At 33.2% G+C, this 26,145-nt stretch overlaps 1 protein-coding gene and 1 long non-coding RNA gene across 3 annotated transcripts; both read right to left on the bottom strand.

Moving 5' to 3' along the window:
* Window positions 1–9,497: 9,497 nt before the first annotated feature.
* LOC144552966 (aldehyde dehydrogenase family 3 member H1-like) lies at window positions 9,498–24,669 on the bottom strand. Of its 2 annotated transcripts, none has more exons than XM_078301024.1 (10): window positions 24,389–24,669; window positions 13,331–13,399; window positions 12,812–12,908; window positions 12,514–12,720; window positions 12,172–12,287; window positions 11,639–11,743; window positions 11,073–11,245; window positions 10,663–10,753; window positions 10,280–10,429; window positions 9,498–9,933 (listed from the first exon to the last, which is right to left on the bottom strand). In XM_078301024.1, exons 1-10 carry the CDS (start codon window positions 24,617–24,619, stop codon window positions 9,688–9,690), a joined length of 1,485 nt encoding a protein of 494 aa, XP_078157150.1. In that variant the 5' UTR covers window positions 24,620–24,669; the 3' UTR covers window positions 9,498–9,687. The 2 variants fall into 2 exon arrangements, with proteins under 2 accessions (XP_078157150.1, XP_078157156.1); XM_078301030.1 differs by lacking the exon at window positions 24,389–24,669 and adding an exon at window positions 14,573–14,997.
* LOC144565820 (uncharacterized) lies at window positions 21,959–23,188 on the bottom strand. Its single transcript, XR_013514980.1, has 3 exons — window positions 23,079–23,188; window positions 22,374–22,568; window positions 21,959–22,274 (listed from the first exon to the last, which is right to left on the bottom strand). It is a non-coding gene; the product is annotated as an uncharacterized LOC144565820 (long non-coding RNA).
* Window positions 24,670–26,145: the final 1,476 nt, after the last annotated feature.

Raw genomic sequence — 26,145 nt, 5'->3', positions numbered from 1 at the left:
GGTAATTGAAAAAGAAAAAGAAACCATGGTATAATAATAAAAAACAAAAAAATATTGAAGAGAGCAATGACGTGGCATGCTTGCATCAGCATTCTGCTGCTTCCTCGCAATTTCTCTCTGTACTAGGGTCCAAGTCGGGTTTCCAATTACCAAGAGGCAGCACGACTGGATCGTCGACGTGGACGGTCGTGATATTGACACGTCACACGTGTTCAAGACGACGCAGCGAAGCGGTTAAGGAATGTTTGCTCGTCGTTCAAAACTTGCGGTGCAGAAAAAATGGATAAGCACAAAATTAAGCCTCTTCTTGAAATAAAAAATAGAATCTTTGAAAATATCTGAGCTAAAAAAAAAAGTCTTGTGAAATGTGTAAAACTTAATTTTATAATTGTAGGGTGTGACGCGACGCCCATTACAAGTAAGATATTAATATTATTTTGCAAATTTGCCCGAATATTTTATTTTTTGTTAATATAGTAAATATGTACTTCCTGAGCTGTTATTTGAACGAATATTAAATACAATTGACTTTAAATGGAGCTCATTATTGGCTAAAAGATATGGTTGGATTATTCTATTAATATTGTCTTAATTACAGAAAATCTTAATTAAAATATGGTATAAAATATTAAAATTAACTATTAACTTGAGAGAAGGTAACATGGTGGCTTGCATAATTATGTAAAATCTTCATTCATTTTTCCAACTCATTTACTTTCTAGCACAACTTATTTTCTTTCCAGTTCGACTCATTTTCTTGTCTATTTCTAGCTCAATTCCTGAGTTCAACCATGTATACATAATGACATATTTAGTTCAATTGAATGGGATTCAACTGACCTCCTATTTATTACTAAAAATATTATGGGTATTGTAAAATTGACTCCTATTCGCAATAAGATTTTTTTTAAGCACGATTAACCTCCATTTATATTCAACTCTCATATTTTAACAGTTAGGCTCTGCCCTGTGTACGTACATTGAAAAAAGTCTAAATTGCTCAGAAAGTAGAATTGGACCAGTTGTTTTACTCATCATTTAAGATTGAAATTGTGATTTATTACATGAAAACAAAAGGGAGTTCATCAATTAATGGTCGTGGATCTGGAGCTCACTAGTCTTTTTTTTTAAAACCTTCGCAGAGGCTGCAAAGTCGTGAGTGGGAATCGCTCTCGACCTTTAGGTACAACAACTCTAGGACATTTTCCTAACTAATTGTGTTACCTCCCCTTTCACCAGTCAAACTTACTTTTTTCCGCAATTATTAAATATTTCATTGCCAATTAATTAATCGATAACTTGTGTTAGTAACAAAAATAAAGTACATAGAGTTTCTACATTATTTGTTATAAGGATTTTCATATGTTAACAATAATATTTTTCAATTGATCCAAATTTTTTTTTTAAAACCAACAGCTATATATATAAGAAACTTAACATTTTCCAACCGACTATCGTTGTGTAGATGTGTTTGTAGATGCTTTCTATCCAGTAGAAACATGTGTTCAATTGCAACAATAAATATTTAAAAAAGATAGACATATATACATAGAGTTAATAAAAGTCTCCAGTAAAAGAAGAAGAAGATAATAATCTTAGAGTGAGTGAAAATAAATCTGCTGTAATTCTTGGAGAATTACAGGACCTGAAATTTCAATCCGAACCGTTAGTCTTTCTCGAGATTTATGCATTAAAATTTACTTTTTTCGAGATCTGTGCAGAAAATATTTGAATGTTTGATATTAGAATTTCAGGGTCCTGTAATCCTTTCCGGGATTATAGCAGATTCGGACTCAAAGTGAGTCTATGGTACTATGCATATTACGATTTGTTACCGTGCTACGGCTCTATATTTGAGTTTTCAAATCCTAACGGTCGATCCGAACCGTTCATCTTGTTCTCCATATTAATATGTGTTTGGAGACCAAATTTTACATTTTTTGAAATTTGTTTACTATATTTTTAGATTTATTGAAAATCACTGTTTTTGGATGGTCCAAAATTTTCAGATCAAGTGATTTTCTAAATATCTAAAAAAATAGTAAAAAAATTTCAAAAAATGTAAAATTTGGTATCCAAACATATATTAATATGGAGAACAAGATGAACGGTTCGGATCGACCGTTAGGATTTGAAAACTCGAATATAGAGCCGTAGCACGGTAACAACCTGTGATATGCATAGTACCATAGACTCACTCATAATCTTATGTTAATTTCGCTGAATTTTGATTGTCAATTGTGTTCCATATTAAAAAGAATGTCTATTGTGATGCACCATTAATTTTCTAAATTAACTCAAGAATCGGAAGATTCTATGACTTGATAGGAATATACTCAAGCAAATTTTGTGACAGGTAGTATGAAACAAAGTTGGGTAACAATTTAACAACCTGATGATGTAGCAACTATTAAAAAAAAAAAAAAAAAAATCTGGCGATGCATTTCGGGCCATGCTGTGTGCTAGAAACAATGCGGCGTCAATTTATTGGACGGGGGCAGTTTTTGCCTGATCAATATATTTCTTTAGTGGGCACAATTTTCTTGTCCTATGTTGACGATTCCAATAAAATTTGTGGCTTATGTAAGCATTTCATTTTCTCAATATAATTAATACCTACTTTCGTATAATAATGTTGTGACGTGTGAAAACCCTGATTTATTAACACATAGATACATTATATGTCCGCAGTATTTCATTAAAGTGCTTTCATTGTCAACTTGCAAGTTAATATTTTTAATTTGGCTTATATAAGTTTCATTCTTAAATTAAAGTCTAGATGGAAAACAGTAATGCTTAACACAGTGACAAATTAAATCTGAAAATGATTAGGTGAGGTTTAAATTTTGTGATACAACTATAATTAGAAATAATATGTTACTTTATAATGCAAATAATGTATCACAATATTAATGTTTGTAGATAAAAAAAAAAGTTCATAAGATCTATAAATAATACGTGTCATAATTTGAGGAGATGATGAAAATATATAATATGTATAATTACAATTGCAAAAACTTTATTATATGACAATTAGTCTTTTATTGGAAAAGATAGATGTACTAAATTACTAATAAGTAAAGTCAAATACCAGATGAATCGGTAACCATAAATTAGCAAAATCATTTTGTCTCCATTTTAGTGGTAAAAAATTACTTAAAAATACAGATGAATCGCTATCTATTAAATGAATTTATACTCCTACATTATCCAAAAGCAAAGGAGAATTCGATCTTCGAGCACTATTTGTCTTCCCAATATCTGTGAATTGTTTGTACAGGTTTTTTTATCGACAAAATGAGACAACTAATACGGATTCCTTCTTGATGTTTAACAATGATTATGTCAAGTGATAATTTTTTATTTTTAGAAATTAAAAAAACAAATTACCCGAAACAAGATATAATTAGTTAGCACTTGACTTTATACAACATTAATATGAAAATTTAATTTTTATTGAATGTTGACGCACCGCTCGTAAGATACATGAACTTAAGAACACCTTAGTTCTACTTGTAATAGTTATAGTTCGCTTCCATCTATTTATTGAAAACAAAATCAGTATTTACTTTTAATTTCTAAAAACTAAAAAAGTGGGTCAATGACGCTGATGATACGGATGTCATTTTTCGATCGAAATGAAATAATCGAGTTTTGTAATGTGTAGGTGCGTGGGAACGCTTCTGGGGGAGGTGGTTACATGATTTATGAAGTTTAAAACAATTGATTTATTGAAATGTCAACCTCATCCGAGTCGGATGCTCTTATAAAATGTCGAAGGATTCACAAGTGGACGATTTTGGATACCATTTCTGACTTTCTATTTGGATTTTGGAATCATGCTTTTTCATGATTTTCTATGGCCGCTAGTTTGCGCTCTCTTGTAATGCTTCATTTGTAAATTCATTATGACATCAATTTATCAATAGCACATATAAAATAATAGGTCTAGCATAGTGCATAGATGTTGATCAATCTTACTTCTATGTAAAATTTATCGATTCGGTTATAGCAAAAGAATAATCTAATAAAAAATATTGGGTTAACAAAATCTTTATTTCAAAAAAGAAAATAACACACATTAATGAAGCGATAATGCAAAAACAATATCACTCTTGCCTTAAGCAGGAACTAAACTTGTGAAGACCAAATGGTTCACTAATGCATGTACAAGGATAGTTTTCTGATTGTTATTTGTTACATGAATTTTATCAAGTGCTATGTAAAAAATTTGATTTAGTCACAATAGATTGACAAAAATAAATAAATATTAATTTAGAAATATATTAATTCTTTTATAGAAATTAGTGGCTTCAAAGATAAAACTATAATAAGAAGATCTTAGTAAATACTTGTCAATGTCATTATGAAAAAAAAAGTACCACTTTATATATTTGTAAAGTTCTACAATCCAATTTAATAGCATGTTTCTGAAACCTATATACTAATTAGATTCATAAATTAGAATTAACGATAGTATAAACATTTGCATTTCAATCGATATATAGATAGCTTAGATTTTTTTTTCTCTGACTTAATAGTTGATTCAAACAACTCAATATGCTTTATGATCGAAATCTTGTCGAATGTTGTATTTTTATTTTATTGGATTTTTGAAAAATATCCTATTTGAAATAGGAATAATATTTTCATATGAACCATAACACTACCCGTCTACTTCCTCTAACCAATTCAATTCTATGGAGCATAACACTATCCTATAATTGTTGTATTGTATTACAATTTAAAGTTTTAAACTAAAAGTACCATAATATGAAAACAATAAAAAGCCTTAAAATTATCCTTAAATATCAATTTATTTCTATTGTAGCAACCATAAAAAATTCTTCTTTTCTAAGGTACGTATATATGACCTCCAAATAATATAAAAGCATTACTATTAAAGCCTCAAAACTTCAGCTATTATAGTAAGATTTAACTGAAAATAAGCCTGTATGGTAATTTGACGACTTTTCAAAAATCATGCCAGCCAACTTTTTTTTTTTCTTAGAAAAATGCTATCCCGCTTATGAAATCACCATTGAATTAGGGCTGGCAACGAGCCGACTCGATCTGAGCTAGACTAAGCTCATGGCTCGCTCGTTTTAGCAACGAGCGAGTCATGAGCGAGCCAACATTCGGATCCAAGCTGAAAAAGTGGCAGCTCGTGAAAGCTCGTGTCAGCGTTTTGACAACGAGCGAGCTGAGCCAGCTCGTGAAAGCTCGTGGGCCAAAAGCCCAAATATATTAGATAATGTAATATAAAGTTCACTACTATAAATTAAGTTTGTAATTAAATTCATACATACTAAAATACTAAATTTTCAAATTCATACAAACATAGTTCATAAAATAAATTCATACATACTAAATTCACATAAATTCATACCATATTACAAATTCATAGTTAGACCGAGCTGGCGAGCCAGCTCGCGAGCGAGCTAGGCCCCAGCTCAAACTTGTTAATTTTGGATCGAGCTAGTAATGAGCTGGCTCGTTAATAGTTCGGTCCACTAACGAACGAGTTGTTAGCAAGCGAGCCAGATGCGAGTCACGAACGGTCCACGAGCTACGAGCTTTCTTGCCACCCCTACATTGAACACATAATATTACGGCGGAAAGGATCCAGACCAAGAATCGGCTAAAACGTGCAGAGAGGACGAGAGGTGCATGCTTCTGGTTTTAACCTGCAGCGGTTTTCAACGGGGAAAGGATTCTCTGGAGATTCTGATACTGTATCTGATCTACTGTAACCATCTTTACGAAATTATCTCTGTAGCGGATTTGAAACTATAATGCATTAAACAATTACGTAAATTTAAGCACAGAGTTGCGCCATATGCGTGAGCATCTACAATAGTAATTGTTTTAAGATTGCTAATTTAATGTGTCAATTGCTAATATAATTACTTAAATATATTATAATTGCTAAATTAACAAATTTGCTTTATAAGAAAATATTTGTTTAATGACACTTGTTTAATTGATTAGCTCAAAATATTTCTTAGTATTTTCTCTCCAATAAAAAAGAAAGATGCGCTGATATGAATACAAAAAATAATTTTATTTAATTACATTAATGTAGCAGATTAATTTTTAAAATTTATTTAGCTATTAATTTCAATTGCTGATATTTTAGTGCGGTGTGTCGAAGGCTGCCAAATGATTGGGAACATCTCACGCTTTTTTCCAAAACAACCTATTTTTTTTATTAAAATGGTTGAAATTAGAGCTGCTTTACTCCCTTTCATTTTAACTTTTAATCAATCAATTAATTATTTTGAGGTGCATTTCTTCATGCGAGCTGACGGGGACCAGAAAAGGCTAGTTCTTTATCTTCCAATTATGTAGCTATCGTTTGAATGAATCCGTATCCTCTGCATTAACTCAAACTCTGAGTTAATATATCTTGACTGTCTGATTACGATTCAGACTAATTTGGTCTAAAGTGAAATGCACGAGATCCTTTTAAAATTCGTGTCAACACAGCTCGAATGATTCATATTTATTCTGCATTAACTCGAAGTTTGAGTTAATGCAAAGGATACAAATTTCGTTTGAGTGGTGTTATCGAATTCGTATCCTCTGCATTAACGGAACGTGCGTTAATAGATCCGGACCATCTAATTGAGATCACACTAATATTAAAGGACACCATGTGTCATAGGCGTATGCTGAATTGGCTCTGATCCTGTCAGATGGCCGTGATGCATTAAACTTAAAAAGAGAGAGAGTTAATGCAAAAGATGCGGACTTGTGTTATTCTTCTCATATTTTATTATGTTGTTATTTCATAGTTTTAAATCGAATATGTATGTAGTTAAGTTAAATGATAGTTCTGTATTCGTGAAATAATGGTCGTAGAATGGGATTATATTTGATTAAAAAATTCCAGAAAATTTGAAACTAAATAGTCATAAAATTATGTTGTTGGTCAATGGTCAAAGCAACATTTTGATCCAATCACAAATTTTGAATTTTGAATTTTTTTGCGGGAAGAGGTATAAAACATACTCGGATTTGTTTCCAATTGCAACTTTTGATTTGAAGCTAAAAAATTTAGGAGATCATATAATAAATTTGAGTATTTAGTTACATTTGAAATACTAAGTCGTTGTACCAAATAAGTTAAAAAGACGAGTTTTGATTTGAGTATTTAATTACAATTTGAAATACTAATTTGGTACAACGACTTAGTATTTCAAATGTAATTTCTTTTTCTCTATAAAAAATTACATTTTAAATACTAAGTCGTTGTATCAAATAAATTTAAGGACGAGTTTTCATTGGTGAGTATTATTACTTATATTTTCTTCTAAATTTGCTTTAACGAACTACACTTCTTTTCTTTTTTTGCTTCTGTTATGGACTTTCACAAAAAAAATACAAATTTTTTTCACTGAATTGAAAATTAAAAATAAATGATGTATATCTAGGAGTTAACTGATTAGATATTATTTGTCAGTATCCGGATTCGTATTTTAATTTTTGCATATTTGAATATTCATATACATATAGTTTGCGAAAAAAGATACAGGCAAGACCAAAGCCAGACATTTAAGTATTAGGGTCAGACGTGAATGGAGATTAATTATATATAATTTTCTTGTTGCGAATTAACATTAATTTTACACTACTTATAATATTTTACTCTAAACTATATATGATAAAAGATAAAGTTACACAAATTAAAAAAAAAAAAATGAGGGTCAATTGAACCAACCTCCCCCACCTCCAATTAACTATATATGATAAAAGATAAAGTTACACAAATTAAAAAAAAAAAATGAGGGTCAATTGAACCAACCTCCCCCAACCCCAATTCCTTTCAAGTGGCTCCGCCACTGGATACTGGTACAAATATAATTTATCTAGATACAAATTTGGTTTCGAAAGCGAATAAGGATATGGACCTTTTTTTTTAGTTTTTGGATATCCGTTTGTGCGGATTCGGATTCGGATTCGAATACAAATAATATAATTATTTGTATACTTTTTTTTATTTCTTCTTTTATAGTCATATATAATTAAAAGTATGGTTATGTTAGTGATTAAGTTTTGTAGTCATAAATATATTTTTTTTTAGTGACATAACAAGTTTATTATGAAAAAATATAACATTATTTACCATAATGATTGAATGTCCAAAATACATATGTATTTTATATTATTTTTATTTTCTAATAAAAAATAATTTATTAAATAACATGTTAATTTTATTACAATATTTAAATTAGGTACTTATATTATATCTGTATTTATATCTGTTTAATATCTCTCCATATCCGAAAATAAAAACAAAAACATATATGGTTTTACCATTATATGTTAGAGGTAAACGAGAGGAAATCTACAAAGAAAAATTGATCCACTGTGAGTATTTTAGCTGATAGAATTTACCAGCTAATTTACCAGAAAGTTACAAAGAGGAAAAATTCCTCTATCAAGTTATCTCTGGTAATTTACCAGAAAGTTACAAAGAATTAATTTTATTTGTCGATTTGTTAGATAATCATTGGTCTGATGATTTTTTTTTTAATAGACTTATATCCCACCCACCCCACCCTAATTAAAAAAAAGGTCTCTTCTTCAATACTGTGCCACGCAACTATAGCTAGAAAGAAACCTTTGATGTAGAAAAGTATAAAACCCTTGTACATGAGGAATAACACCAACAATTACAACCTAATATTGTATAAAATTAATTAAACTTTTGAGTGGTTTTGCTCATACATCCCCCCATATTAGTTTATGTTCATTTCTTCAGTTGAGCTGACAGGGATCGCTATTTTCCCTCTATTCATGTAGCTATCATACTAAAGTGTACTCTTTTTATATTTAATTGTGTTGCTATTCTGAGGTATCAAACCGAATATCTCTATTGATTATTACCTGATACCACTAATTCCCGGGACAACTTATGGTTCTAGAAAAGAATAATAACGAGATATATATGATTTTTAAAAGTATTCTAGAATGGTATTTTGGTATTATACTTGAATGGTTGAGGCAATATGGTAGGATCCATTACTGGTCCATCTTCCCTGTCTTTCCTCTTTTTGAGATATCACCCAAATAAAATTAGAGGTATCCCGGCCAATCCTAGCAACCGGTTTCTAGCAAATGAAAATACAATCTAAAGGTTGTGCACAAATTTAATGATTTTATTTTTTTTATTTACCAAGCATATCCAATGGACAAGAAGTGAGATAAACAAATTGATCTAAGCAATGGCAAATTGTGCAACTGACAAATATATACATTTTGTTTAACTTTTAGTTGTAGCACCTGCGTAAGCAAGTTTAGTTGTAGTTCAACTCTTACAAAATGTAGGCCTTGATTTTTGGTAGGTGGTGCCATTTGCACAAAGATTTCCTATACATTTCCTTACTACCATGAGAGTAATTCTGCCATTAATTACAAGCAACTGAATCCATTCTACTGTTTTATTTGTACCAGATAAAATCGAGAAAAGTGTCAGCAATTAACGAGTCTTATTAGAGAAAGAGAGTATTTGTGTCATTAATTACAACCTCAACTTCAACTCCCCTGCAACAAATTTTCAAAAGAAAAAAGAATGCAAACTTAGCTGAAACCACTCTTTATTATAATTCACAATTGCACAAGCAATTCTTCCCATTAGTTCATGCTCCTTAAAGAAATACAGAAATTGGGTTCCCACAGGACCTAATCTCTGTGGAGCCCAAAGAGGCCTAGAAAAAGAGCGATGAAACTGCCATCAATGATGCGCCTTAAGAGGATCTGTTTATGGTATGTGTATGGGGGGTACCGGGCCCTTATCCTCATTTCTGTAGCATAACCGCGCGAGAGAACTGCTTTCTTGTGGCTAAATGCGTCGAATGAAAATTTGCCATGATAAGCACCAATTCCACTATCTCCGACTCCACCAAATGGCAAGTGCGGGTTTGTAAACTGCGTATATCAAGTTTAAATTTCTAATACAGTTTTAGAACTTTTGATATTGACCTGGTCATAATTATCCAAGGCACTTACTTCATGCCTTTCCTTTTTTTTTCAAGTTGGGGCTACCTATTATTTTTAGATATTAAACAGTGAAGTTCTTGCTCCATTATTTCAAAAAGTTTGCAAGCATATTGAATCAACCAACAATTCTTAATACGGCATGATACCAAGCTGATCCTTAAAACAAGCCCAAAGTTTCTAAACAGGCTAATATATTAAGAAAAAAGATACCGGCAGAATACGTGGTAAGCAACTAAATGGATTTTTTTTTTTTTAAAAAAAAAAACAGCCTTACATGTAAAGCTGCATCATTAATTAGAATTCCACCAGCTGACACATTTTGTACAAACTCCTCTTCGAGTTTTTTGTTTTTGGAAAACAGATATGCCACTAGAGGCTTAGGCCTTGAGTTGATCAGTTCAAAGCTATCCTCCAACTTCTCCACCTGCCATTAAATTTTTGTGTAGAATATGTAATGTACATGCTAGTGCATCATTTGGGTCTTTAAGTTCACATCAGCCCAGTAAAAATCATGAACAACCCAGATAAAATTATTCCCATTGTGTGGGTCTGACATCCTTTATTTCACATCCATATCAAGATAAAAAGTTTAAAGGCATGCTAATAATTTGCGTCCACAAATATCATTGTGGACAGATCAAATCACTATAAACTAACCGTAATGATTGGAAGCAAAGGTCCAAAAATCTCATCCTTCATTATAAGAGAATCACATGGGACATCCAACAGAACTGTAGGAGCTATTTTCCTGAAAAGAGGTAATTCAAAGACCCTTGGCTTGAGATCAAAATAGATAGAAGAAATGTTTTCCACTTCAAAAAGAATATCTCCAATCTGCTACTTGTATACACTTCTTATTTTTTCCCTAAAATGGTATCCTTTTTGGTTTTATGTAGTGCTAAACATTTTTCTTAATCATTTATTTATTTATTTTACTTAATATGGTTTTGACAGTGTCTCTGCTCTTTTCTTTGTGCTCTTACTAACACTTAAATTAATAAGAAAAATACAGAAGCAGTTAAATGAATTTCATAATCTGGAAAGTGAAACTGAGTAAAAATGTTTACAGATGCTTTTCATCTCTCTCCCCTCCATAAACAATTTTTTCAGGAATATTTTCCTCATCAAGCAACTCTGTTAAACGCTTGAAATGACTAAAGCTCACAATTCGAGATAAATCTGCTGATTCGAGAGGGTCCTCCCCATAAAATTCCTCCAAAGTAGATTTTAAAGCATCCACCTGCCAAATTGACCACCAAACAAAAGAATGTTAGACTTAGGAACTGAGACCTCGCTGGAATCAAAAACAATGGGATGGAATTTAGAGCCTCAATAATTTTGTTAAAAAGACTAAAAGATGATTTGGTGATGAAGATTTGTGAATGTGAAATTGCAATCTCAATCAGTGCAAGTCCAGGTGGTGTGTGAGTTAATGTACCTGACCTGACCTGACCATTATGGTAGTAGTTTATAGTACATCAATGCAATTCATATTTGATAAGACAAGCCCGATAATTTAAAAATGCTCGTTATGGTAGTAGTCTATCATCCTTGCTCAAACTCCTCTGCTACTTAGTTGTTTCTTCGTTTAAAAATTGGGAATATATTGAGAGAGTGAAAGAGAAAATTGTACCAGTTTTGGGGCAAATGATTTAGTAGTAATGATATAATCAGGAGCGATGCAAGCTTGTCCATTGTTGCATCCCCACTTCCCAACAGCCATTCTTTTCACTGCGACCTTCAAATTGCAAATTAGAGTTAGACAGCACCAACTTAATACATGACCGAAATGAACAGAACAAACTAATGACAAAAGGTTCGAGTAGCTATCAGAAACAAATTGGAGAAATCACAACAGTTGCAAATCAATAGCAGATATAATTATTAGGCAGTGCATGTCAGTATTGTAATTAATGAAACAAACAGTTAGTTAGGAAGCTGTTTGATGTTCTGTCATTTCATACATGATTAGTTGATTACTGTGTGTATGTACTGGCTATATAAGCTAGGCTATTGCAAGTAATGAATTGTTACTTAATTACAATACATCAAACAGACCATCAACTAATCATGTATGAAATGACAGAACATCAAACAGCTTCCTAACTAACTGTTTGTTTCATTAATTACAATACTGACATGCACTGCCTAATAATAATTGATCACCTTTAAGTTTACATCAGAATCGAAAACAACTGGACATTTACCGCCAAGCTCCAAAGCCACTGGAGTTAGGTGCTTAGCTGCTGCTGCCATCACTATTCTACCGACCTTCCCACTTCCTGAAATATTGAAGAATAAAGATACCCTGATTATGTCTCTCTGTGAAAATTGTGGTGATTGAAATTAATGAGATCAATATTTCAGAAGGAACAATGAAGAATATAAGGACAACAAGGCAGCAATTATTTAACTGGAGCAAAATAATCTCCGGATCACAGCTTAAGAAGATGCTAATTAGCAAAAATTAGTATAATAAGGTCTACATTTCAAGGACAGGAGAAAAACCTGTATAAAATATCTTATCCCACTTCTGGTCCAAAAGTGCAGTTGTCTCAGGTACAGCCCCTTCTACAACTTTTATAAAAGAGCTGTCGACGTACTGTGGTAAAAACTTGGCAAAAAATGCTGCCGTGGATGGTGCGACTTCTGATGGTTTGAGCACCACGGCATTACCAGCAGCAACAGCCCCAATTAAGGGATCAGTTATCAAAGCTATGATGAAGGAAATATGTTATACGGGAACTTAAAATAACATGAAGAAAAAAATTACAAATGATTATAAAGAAACAACTGAAGGAATTACCAAATGGATAGTTCCATGCAGAAATGACCAAAACGATCCCAAGTGGTTCAGGAATTATTTGCGCAGTTGACGAAAAAGTTGCGATAAGAGATGGAACCTAACGAGAACAAATAGTTTACAAAATTAACATAAATATTTTTAAACAGGATCATTAGAACGCAAATAATACTTGAAGGTACTGTGGTACTAAAAGCTTTATTATTTTTGAGAACAGAGACTGATGGGTACAATACTTGAAGGTACTGTGGTACTAGAAGCTTTATTATTTTTTGCATTCTTTTTGACAAATATGATTTGATTTAAGCATAAAATATATCTCATATAGAAAACATATAGTTTTAAAAAAGCACTCTAGAACCTCAAGGCCATTTTTAATGAAATTGACATGAAACCTGCTGATAGCTTGACACTTAATGTGCTCTTACCAATAGTGGTGCAAGTCCAGGCCAAATAAAGCATTAGATCAAGACCTAAGCCAATACAGTACTGAAATATTAAATATTAGTTCTTGGTTATTACCTTCTCTGGCTGCATCCAGTTCTTTAGTTCTTTCAATGCAAACATGCATGCTGCCTTGGACAAAGAAATCTGCATGATTTATTATTTCAGAATTATTATTCTTCATCATATGCTTGTAATATCACCTTCCCTAACTCATAGAGCACTCTATTTTTATACCCCTGCTTGCTGTCTGGCTGTCACTTGTCTTATTCTGGTATAGATCTGTACACTGCTTCGGTTCTAGCTTGGACAGAACCATTGCTGGTATTCTTACCACTTTGGGGCTTGCGCTATTGTGAGATGGTTCAGGCACTTTCAACAGCTTTCGTTTCTAACTAATACTGGACTCATGGTGGGCATTATATACCAGAAATTGATTCAGAGTACAGCTGGTATGATCTGATATGTTTATGGCTACTAAGTGGAAGCAAATAAGCATACATGAAACTGCTGTCCCTGATGATGATTAGATAGGTTAATTTATTCTTTATTTTTGGTAACATTTAATTTGAGAATGGTATGGGCTCATAGCCTGGTACAGGTTAATACTGTAATTAATTTTTCTTCTTTGTTCTCTTCTCATAATTGATTGGTTTGTCTTTCAGCTAATCTCTTATCAATTCCACAAATTTATTAAATTTTTCCTCCTCCCACTATACCAACAAGCGGTCCAGTTCCTTTTCTCCTCCTTTTCTTTTGCTTGTGCTCTTTTATTCAGAAAAATAATTACAGCTCGTTACCAAACTTTATCATATACAAAATGAATATATTTCATAATCATCCCTTTTGATGCACACAGTAGTACTTAGTAGCTACCGTGTTGTACTACTAGTACATGTACTATTTTCAGATTCTCACTTGCTGCTACTGGTCATAAAACAAAACGTACTATAACTATATATTTTTATTATGACATAATCCAAACGAGAAAACTTATGGTATAATTGAAATTTGAGTTCTCGAATAAAGGACACCATGTAGTGAAGGAAATTTGTCACATCGTTACTGGTTCCGTCACAACATGTCACAGGTATGTCATGTTATGAGTGTAGGTCACGTGACGTGACTCGTGTGTCTCTTGACATGTCCATTTGTGTGACATGTCTTCCTTCAATTGAAAATAATGCACGTCATGCAAACTGATCCGGTCATGCCATGTGATCACACATTATGTGACTAATTTTTCCAACATTGTTTCTTTATTTTATTTTGCAATAGTTTGTATTTTTAGTATGTTATTATTTATTTTTATGAACTAACCTCGTGGAGGTACGCCTCCGTCTTAGGCTTGGCCAGGTCGGTCCAGAGCGCCTCCATTATTTCCTTCTCTCTCTCATTCATCATCCGTAGTATCCCCTCCAGTTGAGCCACTCTCCATTTGTACGACCTCGTCTTTCCCGCCTGAAAGCTCCTCCTCAAACCGTTCACCAGTGTCTCCATTCGCGCAGCTTCGATTTCAGCGTAGCACCTCTTCAATCGCTAAATAGCCGAGAAAGATCGAAGATGATACGGATGCGTAGCAGTTGAGGAGGATACTGAGAGCTTAATTGGGAAACATATCCATTGATTTTGGCCATACCAAAACAAACTTTCCAACTTCTTTTGGTAGATGGTTTGGTCTTTAATTGGGAGGATACGAATATACGATGATAATATAAATCCCAAAATAGCAGGATCGAGTAACTGCAGGTGAGTGTCTGACCTCAGCAAGACAGCAACGAACTAACGCCTTTTGTCGTCTTCTTCTGCTGATAGTCCGAATTGTCTTAAATCTTCAAATTAAAAGGACGACGAAAAGAAAAACGAAAAGAAAAACGAAAGCAGGATCTTGGGTCCACTTGTCAGTGACATGAGCTCCATATTTCTAAGGCTGTGCTCCAGAATCGTTTCATTAAAGGGAAGGGAGGGAAGGGGACGAAGGGGAGACTACCCTCGTAACAGTGAAATCTACATCCCGATCTGGAGGTGATAGATTTCGCCCAAAACTGCATTGTCTCTCTCCTCCGAACAGTGTGCGTTCCCTCTCGTTTCCCTTCGCTCCCTCTCTAATTCTCTTCTTGTGGAGCAGGGAACTTGATCTGAGCTGACCAAATTTTCAGAGTTTTCACCTCCGCTACCGTTCCTTCCCTCCGCGTCCCTCCTTCTGGAGCAAGTCCTAAGTAATCTTCATTAATTTTCATGTTTAGTTCCTTCTAAATTTAATTAATTTAAATGCTCATCCAATTAACTGTTTTAATAATCAAACTTAGCAGTCCGACTGAGATTGGACGGTCCAAATTGCATCTAGTTCGTGCAATGTGAAGCATATAAAATTTTCATTACACGAAAGGCCGGCGTACAATTTAGAAAGAAAATGGGGGCGGCAACATCATTTGATTCATTTCAATGTTGTAGCGGATCCATGCACAATGAAAGAAAATTAATTGATCCTATTTATTTTTATAAAATTTATACTTCTGCATAATATTTTATACGATTTAAAGTAAACTGTAATGTGTATCTTAGTACATAACACGAAAATTTTATATAATTAACCTTCATTATTTCAAAGTTTAATTCACTCGCACTTCTACATCAGCACTTCGAATTGTAGATCCAAGACGACGTTTGTGATAATTGAAAAAAATGTGTTGAACTTTCTATTTTAAAGGACGCATAACTCGCAATTGCAGGAGATTCATTGATTATTTAATTTCCTCATATATAATGTCATATTGTAAACGGAGCAAATAATACTAATATCAAATTTATATATGCCTTTCAAGACATCAATACGGATACATATAGTAAAAGAATATCAAAATTTAAAATCAAATTCACTTTAAATCAAGGTTCTAAATAGCGTTTATCGCGTCATAGCGGGAAGCCGAAAAAAAAAGCTATAGCGAATAGCGTCGCTATAGCGAAAGCTATGCCACATAGCGTTTTTTTATTTTTATAAAAATTATATCATATATTTGTACTAAATATCAACATTATATAAGTCTCATAGAATAATAAATAACATCAAATTGATTAAAAAATTATAGTATTCATATTGAACCAATACAAAGTCCAAATTGCGACTCAAAATATCCATAGTATTACTAATATCATAAACTATCGATCTTTTTCTATTCAAAATATATTTAGCATCATGACATAATCTATCTTTTTTCTATTTAAATTTCAAAATAACCTAGACATCATGGCATAATTAATTATCTTAATCTATTCAAAATATTCAAACTACCATATAGTAAGTATCATTTTGTTACTTCAAGAAATATCTTAATATATTTAATTTGAGCATTTATTTAAAGCCCATATAAATTAAAAAAAGAAAAAAAAAACAGCTCATGTTGCATAGCGCGCTGTAGCTTCCTTATTTGATCTCATTTAATAATTAATAATTTTTTTTATTAAAATAATAATTAATAATTTAATATAAAGCTTAGTATGTCAATTATAAAAAAAAATCACGGTTAAAATCCAATCTGAGCCTTTATTTAAAGCCCATATAAATTGAAAAATAAAAAAAACAACATGTTGCACAGCGGGCGCTATTTGCGCTACACGCTATTTGCGCTACACGCTATGCGCTATAGCGGACCGCTATTACCGCTATAGCGTCTGTAGCTCAAATAGCGTGTTTTAATTGTATAGCTTAGCGTTTTGGGTCCAAAAACGGTATAGCGCGCTATTTAGAACACTGCTTTAAATGGATAATGTTACACTAATATCGTGCCCGTACGTTCCGACGGGGACATATTATAAAATTGAATAAAATATGAAAAGATTTTGTTATTAATTCACATAGAATTAAGAAAAAAAAATAAGACAAATAATAAATAACAATAAATGAAAAAAGATTAAATATAACATGAAAAAATTCTTGAAATATCATTGCCATTGATCCTCTTCGATGTAGTCCAACATTTCTGAAAATGAACAAATAAAATATGAAAAGTAGATTACAATTGTTCAAATTGAAAACATATGATAAAATTTGATATGTTAAATTAATATGGTTCATGCCTTATCTCTCGCTCAAGACCTCCCGATAAACTATATTTTTTGTATACACTCATGGGGCATCAATTTCCAATTTCCTCTTTCCGTTTCAGCATAACTTTTGTTGTACATCTAATTTAAACCTCCTTAATTTAAAGTATCAACTATATATGATTTTTTTGACCTGAACCGCCAAGCACCAATTTTTAGTACTATATTCTTCCTAATTAGTAATTACCTTACCAAACTGGTACCTACAATTCCTATCAGACCCAAACCGGTAAGCACCAATTTTTAATATTGTATTATTCCAAATTAGTAATTATCTTACCAAGCAATAATTAATGGAAAATTAAAAAGGGAAGGCGGATAATAACTAACTGTGTAGGAGTAAGCACTCTAGCCAACAATGTCTTGCTCACCGCGAAGAAACCTGTGACCGATGAAAAGAAAGGAAAAAAAAGAGGGTGGCAAATTCAGAAATTGACCCCTTCTGTTTAAAAAAGTAGGTCTTTCACATGCAGGAAAGAAATTTAGTGAGGTTGTCATTCCAGTACTGATAAAATAGACACAAATGCTGATTTGAGAGAGAGGATATGAATTATTTTCCCTTTGTAACTCCCCCAAATACAAATAAGAAGCTTTGCCATATTTTTCCATAATACTCTATATAAGTATGTTAGGTATGCTACATCCAAGGATATGTTCAATTTCCAATTCCGATTTAGGAACAACACCTGATTAGGATGACGTACAGTAAAATATGCAGGGACAATTTTAATGGGCCTTACTGACATCCAACATGAAATTAAAGGGAAGTATTTTTTTTTTTACCCCTAATTATATTCAATTCAATTCGCCTGAAATTTCCTGGGTTAGGATTTACATATTTCCTGGTACAAACAGTTTGTAAGTTGTTTTTTTCCAAACAGTACTGGTTGGTGCATACTGGCCCCGCTATTTCATGGTAAGAGGGTAGTTCTCCCACTTGATATTTTTAATTTTTTTTCCCTTGTAATTACAATTGAGGAGTTTGCTAGTATAAATAGCATGCCTCTAATAAAAATAAATGACAACAACATAGGAGGCACTATACCTTCAATCGTGCATTTGTTGTTAGTTTGTAATAATCTAGAAGTCAATAATACGATAATTTATCATAAAGCTTTGTTCATGAATTGGATGATTAATATCATTTTGTTGCCTTGAGTATTATTGAATTTATGGATCATTTCGAGTTCATGACTGAAATTGTGAAACTCCATAATATAGATGATATATACTCTTAATCTTAAAAGGTCACTAACCAAGGTAATTAGCAGGAACACTAATTACCGCTATAAGGTTAGTATGTGGATTAAAAGATGGTTAAGTTTTACAAACCATTTGACACGAGATGTCATTTTAATCACATAGATACATGTTCTAGGAACATGGTATTTGACAGACCCCGAATGAGACATTAAATAGAATTGTGTTCGTGTCATTAATGTTTCTCATTCAGTGTCACGTTCTAAAGTATGAGGTATTTATCGTTCCCACTAAGAAATATATATGTGTGAGTGTTATCTAACACTGTCCGTAAAAAGCAGTCATAACGGTAGCATTTCGATATATATAGCTTAGCTGAGGAAGTGATAGTCTGCCAAGAATACTACTTGTCTCTCGTATCTCTATACGAGTTATAGCATCACTGGGCCCCTTGATAGAGTAAGATTATCAGCGCGCGGTATAATTACAAGAGTAATTATATTTGATAATCTGCTCAAGATCAAGAAAAGATTCAGTTAGCAAGGATGACACACATCTACCTTGAAACTGATCTGATAGCTATGAGACAGAAGAACAGACACAAGTAAATTGTTTACTGGATCGTGATATTGTACAGTACAGCATCATCTGTGTAATTGGATGGTCATGATGTGTTGCCAGACGCCACCCATGATTATAGAAGTTAAAACAGTTTTAACTCTATTTACCAACATAACACAGATCCTATTGGGTCACACCATATAGGAGTTAATCGGAGAATCTTATTTTGATTGATTATAAATTGGTTATGATCAATGACAAGATGGTTATAATTAATTATACGTGTTATAATTAAATTATAAATGTTATGTAAAAATAACAAGCAAAAACATTGGTTAATTTATAAACGTGTATGACACGTTGTATAAAAGTTAACCGGTTAATTTATAAATGTGCAGGACACATTGTATAAATTATCGAAACAACAACCGCAAGAAAAATATATATAATTATTCAGAATAATTATACGAATATTATTTGTGTTCGGGCCGAGGGCATTCGGATCTTTTCAGATTCGACCTTATCCGCATGACACGTCATCGATCCTATCCAGATGACATGTCATCGATACCGAAACAAATAACCGAAAGAAAAATATATATATAATTGTTCAGAATAATTATACGAATATTATTTGTGTTCGGGCCGAGGGCATTCGGGTCTTTTCAGATTCGAGCTTATCCGCATGACACGTCATTGATCCTATCCAGATGACATGTCATCAATCCTATCCACAAGGGCAAAATGGTCATTTCACACCTATGCCACCTTGCATGTGTAGAAGCATGGAGAAGGATGTGGAAGGGTGTGGAAGGGGTATTTTGGTCATTTCACATATAAAAGGATGAGGTGTGAATGGCATATCTTGTAAATAGGCCGAACTTGGAGGGCATTTTGGTCTTTTGCAACCGAATCTAAACACTATAAATAGGGGTGGAGGGGTAGAGAGAGAAAGATATATTCACATATATACATATGCACATTCACATGTATCTTTTCGTGCAGAAACGAATCGGTATTTTCTCTCTTTCCCGGTTTCTCTCCCAAATAGTGTTTCGGTTGAGAAAAGAAAGTTATACGTAGTTGACGTATAATCTTGCGGGTTGTTGTGGAGAATATTTACGGGATTGATGAATAGTGTTTTACCGAATTTCGCGGTATGTCAGTTTTGCATATTGATGAAACTGAGCAACCGAAAATTCGTGATTATGGGTTTTCGTCTTATTCCCGTGAATAGTGTTTTTGCATAATTCCGCGGTTTACGGTATTTCTGGCAGAAGAAATAAACCGCTCTCCGGTTAGTCCTGGTGGATTACCGATAGAGGTATCACACGTGTGATACTCCGAGTCGACTCCTTCCCTGGTGAGGCTCTACTCGCTCGGTCTGCATTCCAACTGTGATTTGGAAACAAGGTATAAATATGTTATATTAATCTATTTAATTTGTAAGTAGATTAAAGTTTTAGAAATCAATTATGGAGTAGATCTGTAAAAAGGATTAAAAGGGTCCTTGCAATGAAAGACTTCAGAAGGAACTCTGCTTTGGTCTTTCCGGCATATCCCTTTTAATTCACGGCTTGAGTTAGAAGTAAAAATTTTTGTTTTACGTTCTTTCCACAGCTTAAGCCTAAAAGGGTTTTGGTTACCGCAAAACCCCAAAAGTGGTATCCGAAAATCCTACATTTGTCACTGGCTTGTGCTAGTTTTCTTGGGTTGCTACATTGTCTCTGGTGTTGTCACTTTGTGGGTTGGGTTCTGGCTTTACTGGTATCAATACTGGTACCAGTTGAAGTGACTTTCTTTGGCTCTGATTTTACTGGCATCAAGTGGGTGCTTTTCCCTTGTGTTGGCCTACTTCTTTTGCCTATGTGATGCAAGGGACTATGATGATGATAAATTTTGTTTGATTGATTATATAAACAGTAGAAATAAAAGATGAGAAATGAAATAATTTGGGGATGCCTTTGGTCTCACTTTAGTTCATCTCTATTTTACCTTGTCTTGTTGATTTCACATGGAGGAAGCAGCACCTACAAAAGAAAAAACAAATATTATTTTTTGTTCTTATTTTTTCTGAGAGTCGCGGCTTCAGTTCGGACTACATTACAGATGTAGAATGTATAAGATTTTATTCAGCTCTTTAACCTCTGACTAATATTACATTATAACAAAAAAAAATTTACCATATTTGGTGTCCTGTAGCTAGGTTTACCATATTTATTTCCTTTTGTTGTTTTTGAGGGGTATGTTGTACCAGCAAAGGCGTCTTGACTTTTTCTTTGGTTCTATATTTATGTATGACTGGTACCCATGTCATGGGATTGGTATTGAGATCAGGAACCGTGTTTAGCATCTATCTAAAGACCTACACTTGTTTTTAGGGTTTCGGTTAAGTGTTTTATTTACAAAAAAAAATCAAAGGAAACAACATCAATTCAAGTTAAAATTCAAAGAGAACACAAGGCCCAGTTCTTGTCAAGTTTTAAATATGCAAAAATGCAATCTGGCCCTTGTCATTATTACTTATCTTATTCATGACAGTAGGCCCACAAGAATGAAATCAAGTTCATCTATATTTGTTCACTGCCTTGTAAGATCCTATATTCATGGTATTTTACAAATTAAGTTCATTCATAATGGCAGTGTTGTAAAATGCGGTATGCGGAAGGTATGCGGAAGGGCACGCATAATTTAACATACTATTTGATACTATTAAGTCTATATTTAAGTCTATTAAGTCTATATTTAACATACTATCCCATGAGAAGTGTTGATACACAATTTAGCTATAATGTAATTTTGATACTATTTGAAAAATTCCTTGATCCATACTAGAAACCTACCAGAGGTTAAAGGTAATTTAGCTGTAAGGTAATTTGTTCTAAGAACCTTTAATAATTTCTTTAAATAATTCTGTTGTAATGGATTGGTACATGGGTGTACCGATTTGGGTGCTCAAATTATTTCCTTCTTTTGGTTAAGCAACTAAATAAGGTTGTAAACAATCAATCAAATCAATCTCAATAAAATGAAAAACAAACCTCAAAATTCCCACTTCATCACTTCATGACCAAATTAGCGCACCGTGTTGTCATTGAAACAGTCATCCTTGATAACTTTAATGGCTACATCTTGGCCAAAATATAAGCCACAGTAACTGCATAATATGAAAACAAAGCAAAAGAAAAAAAGTAGGTAAATTTTTTTATTAAAGTGGCAGAGGTGAATTAGAATGGCAACCATTAGAAAAACATACAGATCACCGTATGTGCCAGACGCCACTTTTTTCCCAAACTTTAGGCAATTCACATCAATCTCCCACTCGTCTGTGCTGTCAGATGGTATTTTTATATGATCAGGAATAGGTGGGTGTTGGTTCTTGACAGATTCTTCTGATGTACAATGTTCAGCATCTTATATCTGAAGAGTTGATTGCTTCTAGTTGTTGCTCCTTAGAGGATAAAAAAATATAACACATTGTTATTCTATTTGCAAGATTTGCATGATTTAATATGGCTTGATTGCTTCTTGCCAGTAACCTGGCTTGAAGTTGTCATGAATTAGTATTTGTATATACATGATTACAAGGATTGCAGCATTGGTGGGTATAATAAGAGGCGGTCTTTACCAATGAAATGCTAACGGGTACAGGATTGAAGTTTTTTACATTTCTAAAATCAAAATTTCAAAAAAAAAATTATCTTGTTGAAAAGAGGGATAAATTACTGAACCCCTAACTTTAAAATTAACAGAAATCCAACTAAATCATGCAAATTTTGAAAGAAAGACACCAATTTACTGAATTACTATATCCCTTTTTTTGTTCTTTCTCGATATTGCATTTAGAGAGAAGAAACACAAAAAGGACAGAAGGATTTCTTGTGAGGCGGAAAAACTTTTATTTTATTTCTCGATTCAAATTTTTATTAGGCAAAATTTCAAAAGCGAAAGAGAAACCTACGTGCTCTCCCTTCTTCTTCTCCTAATGCTGGAGGTAGAGAGGCGCCGGTTAAGAGCGAGGTAGCGTAAACCCTAGACCTCCGATCGATCAAGAATCGTTGTTCGCTGTCTCCTTCTGATCAGGAAAATTCGCTCCAAAGATAATCATCGTTCGCCATCTCCTCTCTCGCTCGCTCTGGGTTTTTTTTTTCTTTTTTTTTTGGAAAGAAGGGAGCGGGGAAGGGATCGTAGGGAAGCGTATTGTAGTTTTTTCCGTGCGGAGTTGTGCGGACCTTTTAATTTGGTCGGATCGGACGGACCTTTTATAAATTTTGAGAATTTTTTTTTTAAATTCAGGTAAGATCTGATCTAGTCCGTCTGATTCAAAACGAACGAACCAAATTAAAAGCTCCGCACGGAAAAACTCCGCAGAGGATACGCTTCTGGGATTGTAGAGGGAGACGGGAAAAAAAATTGTTGGGGAAAGAGGCGTAGCTCCAGCGAAAAAAATTACACTCGTTGGATTTAATCTGCATGATTTTTGATTCAAATCTAACGGTGCAAAGCAAAAATGCATGTGGTAATATGTGTGGCTATACATGTGACGGGTCCAATTTGAACTAAATGTATACTTCTACACATATAAAGATGTATTTAATCAAATGAAGACAGATTATTTGACTGAAGGGTTCAGATTCAATCTGAATTTAGATCAATCAATCCCAGCCGTTGCAGTTTCAAGACAGCCAATTTAATTTAAGATGCATAATATGGAGGAGATACCAAATAATTCACGAATATAAATTCGAATATGGATCTGAAACGAATAATTGTCAGATAATTAAGGCATATGAAATTTAAGATACAATTAAAAGTGGAACTACGGTGTTTCTAAGATCATCAAGCTCTTTTGTGAACTCAACTCTTTTGTAAATGACAAATCCGAACAGTTTCATCGTTGAAACTGATTACCTTACGAGCGATGCATCTACATGCAAAAATTTTAAACTTTCAAATTTAATTTAGTATAAAGTAAGGCAGTCAAAAGTAGAAAGTTTAAATTAATTTTAGTGCATTTATTTTTTAAATGATTTTTTATCACTTGACTCTATACAAAATTAATATGAAAATTTGAAAAATTTGCACGTAGACGCATCAATCTTAAGTAAATGGGTTTCAACGGTTTCAATTCGTCATTTGAAATCAAATTCAATAGATTTTAGAGTTGAATTCACATTGAAGCTTGGTGAACACCATAGTTCTACTCTAAAAACATATATACACTAGAATTACTCATAAAATATGAAATCAAACAGGGCAAAACAGAGATACCTCATGAAGGTAAACCTCCATGTTGGGTTTAGCGAGGTCCGACTGAAGCGCCTCCATTATTTTTGTCTCCCTCTCCATTATCATCCGAACTATCCCCTCCAGTTGAGACACCCTCCATTCGTACGGCTTTGTCTTTCCCGCCTTAAAGCTCGCTGTCAGATCCTTCACCATCGCCTCCGCCTTCTTCCCATCAAACACCTCTCCAGTAATCTCCGCCTTGATTCCGTCCATTTCACTTGCTTCACCAATCTCCAGTCGAATCCGTGAAAGAGGTTAAGATGGAGAGACTCGCGCTAAGTAATGCAACGAGGACTAATTTATTGATAATTTATAGGCGTTGGTAAAATTGATTGTTCAAGTGAAAAGTAGTACAAGCTAAACCCCAGAAAAAATTAAACATCTTTGTTGCGTCCAATACAAGAAAGGAGAAGGAAATATATGTGAAGTAATATAATGGGCCACCTAAAGCAATAAACTTTGTTGAAATAATTTTTGATTTTTGATTTATTTATCAATTCATCAAAAATTGAGGTTTTAAGAAGTGTAAATTTTAAATATAAAAACAAGGAAAGACCCACGTGACACTAAGGCCACGGGGCCTGTTTCGGCCCTCCCCCGTAACCCCTTACGTAACCCCACGTGACACTAAGGCCACGGGGCCTGTTTTGGGAGAGCTCAGGGGGCCAGTATTATTTGAGTTTTGAGATTCGCGTAGAATGTATTTGAACAGTTGAGATTCTCCAAAAAGTCACGCAAAATATGAGATATCTTAGAGGATACGCATTCGGAGGCTTTGTCCGAAAAAAAAAATGGTACGACGTCCTATTTTTTTTAGATGTATGGTCTTATCTGATGTTGTATTATGTTATATTATGCTATGAGGTGTTCATGTGCTTCAGATTAATTATATTAGATCTGTAATGTTATGATATAGTCTTTTATTTTGAACTTATTTATTTTTATATAATTTAGATCTTTTATGCTATGTTCGTAACTAATTTAAATCACTTGTTATGTGATGATATTATTTTATGTGATGTTATGTTATGTTCAAATCTACGAGGCAACAATTTTAATTTGTGTAAGTTTCTAAAATTATATGTTTGTAGTTCTCACCTATCTTTTCTTTTATTCTTCTTGAATATAATTCACTAGATATTTAATTTAATTAGATGAGTAGAACTAGGATGCAGAAGTGGATCTTAGTGTACTCCAAAGACAACTAATCCACTCAATTATTCTATTTTTTTTAATTATGTATATTAAAATTTAATTTAATTTTTTGTTTACTTAAATTTTTATATAGATTAGCCTTCATCATGAAATAACAAATGTTCACTTGTAGCCTAGTGGTTAAAGTTGCTCATTGGATTTTGGGAGATTTTGAATTCAAATTTTAGCTCCCACATTATATATTATTGCATTTTATTTTTTAGCCACTCCTATCTAAATTTTCTAATTCTACTCCCGCTAGGGTGTTCTTAAGTTCACCAAGTCTCATTGTGAACTCAACTTTAAAACATACTGGATTGGCTTCAAACGATGAATCTGAACCGTTGAAACTCATCTATCTTACGAGTGATGTGTCTACATGCGAAAATAACATAAAATAACATCACCAAAAAAGAAATATATATTCGGACAGGGCCTCCATGCAGTGGTGGACCCAAGAAGGGTCAGGCTTGCCTACCTCTGAATTCGAAAAAAAAATTACACCCAGTGGTATTGTATACTTGTGCCTACCCCTAAATTTAATT

This window comes from Carex rostrata, chromosome 1 (assembly GCF_964058835.1).
Source record: "Carex rostrata chromosome 1, lpCarRost1.2, whole genome shotgun sequence".
Taxonomy (NCBI): domain Eukaryota; kingdom Viridiplantae; phylum Streptophyta; class Magnoliopsida; order Poales; family Cyperaceae; genus Carex; species Carex rostrata.
This window is presented reverse-complemented; position numbering and strand designations above follow the sequence as displayed.